Raw genomic sequence first — 5,052 nt, forward strand, 5'->3', positions numbered from 1 at the left:
TTTTGATAGATATATAGATTAACAAATCATATCTTTATCTAAATTTTATTATTTTAATTTTTTGTAAATCAATTATTTAATCTTTATCTTTATCTGTAGACCACGGAATTAATTTTTATAAATTATTTATCAATTTTTATATGTTTATTTCTCTATAAGTCATGAAATTAATTTTTTTAAATAATTTTAAAATTTTTTATCTTTATCTATAGGCCATGAAATAAATTTTTATAAATTATTTATGAATTTTTATATGTTTATCTATAATGAAATTAATTAAAGTACAAAATGAAGGGGGAAAAAGGAGTAATTTCGTTTTTTTTAAATCAATTATTTAATCTTTATCTTTATTTGTAGGCCATGAAATTAATTTTTATAAGTTATTTATCAACTTTTATATGTTTATTTATGAAAAGAAATTTAAAATTACCTATAAGTTATGAAATTAATTTTGTTAAATTAATTGTTAATTTTTATCTTTATCGGTATACTATAAAATTAATTTTCCTAAATTAAATTTCAGTTTTTATATGTTTATCTATATGGAGAAATTTTGAAATTCAAATCTTTATCCATAAGCAATTAAATTAATTTTCATTTTAATTAATCAAACAAATAGAAAATGAAGAAAAATAGAAAACATGAAAGGCAATCAAAGAAGGTTGCCACGTAGGAAAGAGAGAGTTTTAAAATTATGAGAATGAAATTAATTTTCATTTTAATTAATCAAACAAATAGAAAATGAAGAAAATAAAAAATATGAAAGGCAATCAAAGAAGGTTGCCACGTAAGAAAGAGAGAGTTTTAAAATTATGAGAATTTAGGAATAAATATTTGGAGGCTTTTGACAAAACAACTACATTTGATTATATATATAGTATAGGTAGATACATACAACTAGTTTTTCATGAGAGAGAGAAATTACTATTTACTATGGCGCTGTTTGGGAAGGAGAACTTTTGTTTTTTTGTTTTTTTTTTCACTAAAAGACAAATTGGTTACAAAACCAAAAACAACAAATCCAAACAAAATATCACAACAAACCCTATAATCATTTCACTTTTTCTCTCACAAATATCACATCCAACCACAAAAAAACCCAACTATCTTCCCAAACACAAAAAAAAAAATTCTCCAATAATATCATACAATTAAAAAAATTTACATAAAAACTTACTTACCAAACACCCACTATCTCTCAAGACATTAATTTGCCAGCCTACAAGTCAAAAGGAAAGATAATAGAAAGAGATTTCCCTTCCTCTCTTAGTGGCTTCTTCCACCGCATTTCACATCAATGCGATTATCTTTTCTCATCCAAACACCATTCTGATCACATGGGAAGGAATTAAGGCTAGGACATTCTACTTTCTCCAAGTAAATCAAATTGGGAAATAACATCATAATGTCTTTCCAAGGCATCTCTAAGTTACTCAAGTACTTCAATTTTAACATTTCAACTGTGGTAGCTACTATTTTGTCCAGATTACACAATCGTCCTCCTCTGATATAAAGTTTCTTCAAGTTCTTCAAATTGTCAGACCATAACCAACTGGGTGTATCTATCTCAGGAAAACACTCAAGCTCTAGTTTTTGCAACGATGAAGGAAGTTCTAATGAGAGAGGAAGTTTTGGATCATGTTGTTCAATGAATGATCTTGCCAGCGTTGTTTGCTTGGAAAATAGTTGTGCTTGCTTAGGTGAATTATCAGTTTTACCTCGTAAAATGCATCCTGACCAAGATATTTTCAACTTCTGTAGAAATTTTAATCTTTGTAAATGATAAAGCTGCCGATCTATTGGAAATTCTTTCATACTTGTGGATATGCTCAATTTTCGTAGCTTTGGCAATTTTGTCAAATCATTGATAGTACATGACTTTTTGTCCTTGGAATCTCCAATAATAAATCCCTTAAGGACTTCGAGATTGGATAGTGCACCAAGCCCCTTGGGCATGTGATCTAAAAGGTAACACTCAGAAATATCCAAGTGTGCCAAATTTTCAAGCAAGCCAATCCAATCTGGAACCACCTCAAGATTGTGACATGCTTTGAGATCCAGAATCTTAAGATTAGTCAGTTTTGAAATGAACTGAGGAAGTTCTTTAACCAAAGAAATTCCTCGAAGGCTAAGAAACCCCAAACATTGTTTCATATTCTTGAGAAAATTGAGAATTTTGACGTCTGGGACTTCAATGTGATGTGTGAGCGAGTTCTGCCACCTTCCCAAGTAAACAACTCTCGAAGAGTCGGTATATTTGAAAAGAATTTCTTGTCTTCCATCAATAATAGCCGCATCAACGTTGACAATGCCATGAAACCCCTGGGTGAAGCCATGATGCACGGACTTACCAAACGAAATCCCCATTGGTTCAGTGGTTAAAAAACGACGAATGGCAGGGGGCATCCTGTAGCTATCCACAGCCAATCCACAATTTTTGTAGATAGGCTCGATGAAGCCCTTTGCAATAAGCTCATCCGAGATCTCGTTGACAAAATCCTCTGCCGTCTTCCCCAACACAATTTCTTCTTCTGTGTTTTGGGCCATCAGAAGTCCCCCTCCAATCCACCAGTTATTCATAAGGCTTTTCTTTATAGTAACCATTTCTGGGAACATGGAGAAAAAAGACAAACAATCTTGTAGTTTACAGGGGAGTCTAGAGAAAGATACCCGAATATCTTCAAGTGCAGTGGTGCGATCAAACTTTGGCTCCTTGTCCAAGCTGTGCAAATAACCGGCCTTGTTTACATCGACTTGGTAGTTGCTGCTGCTACTGTTAATGGATCCATCAAACCATGGTTTCCGATGTGGTTTTGAATCATCATCATAATGGATTTTAAGCTTGGAGGGAATCTGGGATTTCAACTTCTTGACAGACATTTTCAGTTGGTCGAGTTCGTTAGTATCACTCCCTCCTCTTGTTTTGAGCTCCTCAAATTTCTCACAAGCCTGGTTGATTTGCACATTCATATGATCTACAAACTTCTGAATCTGTGTCATGGTCTCTTTCATGAAATTGAGATCTCGACCAATCATGTTAGTGAGATCAGGATCTGCAACTTGGTAGTCGTCGTTGTTGTTTGGGGCGGTGGTAGCTTTGTGGTGGTGGTTGTTTAGTGGATTTGGTTGGGAGATAATACTGTCCATGGCTTTTAAAGGAACTACTACCAAAACAGGGTCGTGTTTGAGTCTTGGCTAGAGAGAGAGAGAGAAGTTTTTTCTTTGATGGTCTGGTCTGGGTTTCAAAGAGAACAATGGATCATGAGAGAGAGTGAACACGTTTTTTCTTTGATAGTCAGGGTTTCAAAGAGAGGGATGGATCATGAGAGAGAAGAAACGCTGACACCATGAGAGAGAGAGAGAGAGAGAGACACCAAGTGAGACTGAGAAAAGGTACAGAAGAGATAAAGAAGGGGGTGGCCTACTACAGATGTTTACCGAGGCAATAATTGATGAGATGCGGGGAAGAAATATGGCCCACTGGCCGGAGACCAAAGTTGTTGAATCGCTTTGTCTCGAGAGAACTTGAGGGTCATTTTTTAAAATTATTTTTCGAAAATTTTATTTTTTTATTTTTACTTAATTTTTTTAATATTTTTAACAATTTTTTTAATTTTTAGACATTCTTAACATAAGTATACCTAAAAAAAAAAAATTGAAAAAAACCTTTTAAAAATTCACTAAATACGAAAAATACAAAAAAAAAAGAGAATTTAGTACATTTTTTTATATTTTTATGTATTTATTAATTTTTAAAAATATTTTTTTATAAATTTTTTACTTTTTAGATACACCTAAGTAAGGTGCATCTAAAAAAGTAAAAAAAATGTTTAAAATTTTAAAAATATTCACTAAAAATAAAAAAAACATGAAAATAAAAAAACTCAATTTTCAAAAAACTTAATTGAAAAAACTCAAACCAAACACACTGATTAGGATCATCAAATATATATATATATATATATATATTATGAAATATTTTATAAAGATTTTTTGTTTTTTGATTAGTGTATGGTGTTTTGTTGTATGTGTAATCTAACAGTGAAAATTTTTTTATAATCATCTTTTTGATATTTTTTTCATAATCCCTAACATTACTCAGTGAATTTTATTACGGTTCCGTTTTGATTTATAAAGTTTATTATGAATTTTATTTTAATGATTTGAATTATTTATTTTATAAATTTTTTGTGTGTATATTATTTATAAAAAAAATTAAATTGATTCAATAATTATAATATTTTCATTTTATCTTATTTTTTTTTAAAAAAAAATAGTCAATTTTAATAAAAATATTTGTTTAATTTTTCAAAAATAATAAAATAAAAAATTTATGATTATTGGTTCAACTTAATTTTTCTGTATAAATAATATACATTAAAAACCTTACAAAATAAATAATTAAGATCATTGAAATGGAACTTGTAATGGATTCCATGGAGAAGCTCAACCCTCCTTTAAACAATGTGAATGAAGTTTTACTTTGTCTCCAAACTATCACGCAAAATCAATTCAACATCCATTCTTTTGATTATATGAATTTTACACATAAACCATTCAATTTTGGATCAATTTTACCCCGTTGTCAACTGTTGTCTATGATCAGACAAAATTTGCTAACTTGGCATCATGTTTTCATTTAAAACTTCATTTTATCCCCCAAATTATCTATAAAATATTAATTAGACCCTCAAATTTCATTTTGTCCAAGGGTCTAATTGTTATTTTAAAAATAATTTGGAAGGTAAAATGAAATTTGAGGGTCATATCAACAACTTCTGTCTAATTATAGATGACGATTGATGGTGAGGATAAAATTAAATAGTTTATATGTAAAATTGATTTTATTAGAAGAATAAAAACTGCTTTGATTTTTAAGTAATAGCTGTGGGGGCAAAATAATATTTTCATAACAATGTGCCTCCTTTCACACGGTGTATATCATATGTATTCTATTACAATATGTATAATATAATTATAGCATTTCAAAACAAACACTAAATAGTATGTTGTAATTTTATAACCAAAATTATTCCTAACATTTCTCATCAT

General features: G+C 29.8%; 1 protein-coding gene across 1 annotated transcript; it reads right to left on the reverse strand.

Moving 5' to 3' along the window:
- Window positions 1-1,266: 1,266 nt before the first annotated feature.
- LOC114313771 (disease resistance RPP13-like protein 4) lies at window positions 1,267-3,147 on the reverse strand. The gene has a single exon (XM_028260186.2). It carries the CDS (start codon window positions 3,145-3,147, stop codon window positions 1,267-1,269), a length of 1,881 nt encoding a protein of 626 aa, XP_028115987.2.
- Between the last annotated feature and the right edge of the window lie 1,905 nt (window positions 3,148-5,052).

The sequence above is a fragment of the Camellia sinensis genome, chromosome 11 (assembly GCF_055761805.1).
Source record: "Camellia sinensis isolate YWXY chromosome 11, ASM5576180v1, whole genome shotgun sequence".
NCBI lineage: Eukaryota > Viridiplantae > Streptophyta > Magnoliopsida > Ericales > Theaceae > Camellia > Camellia sinensis.

Excerpts from the sequence above, each read along its gene's own strand:
- LOC114313771 (XM_028260186.2), bottom strand. The coding sequence starts at position 3,147 with ATGGACAGTATTATCTCCCAACCAAATCCACTAAACAACCACCACCAC.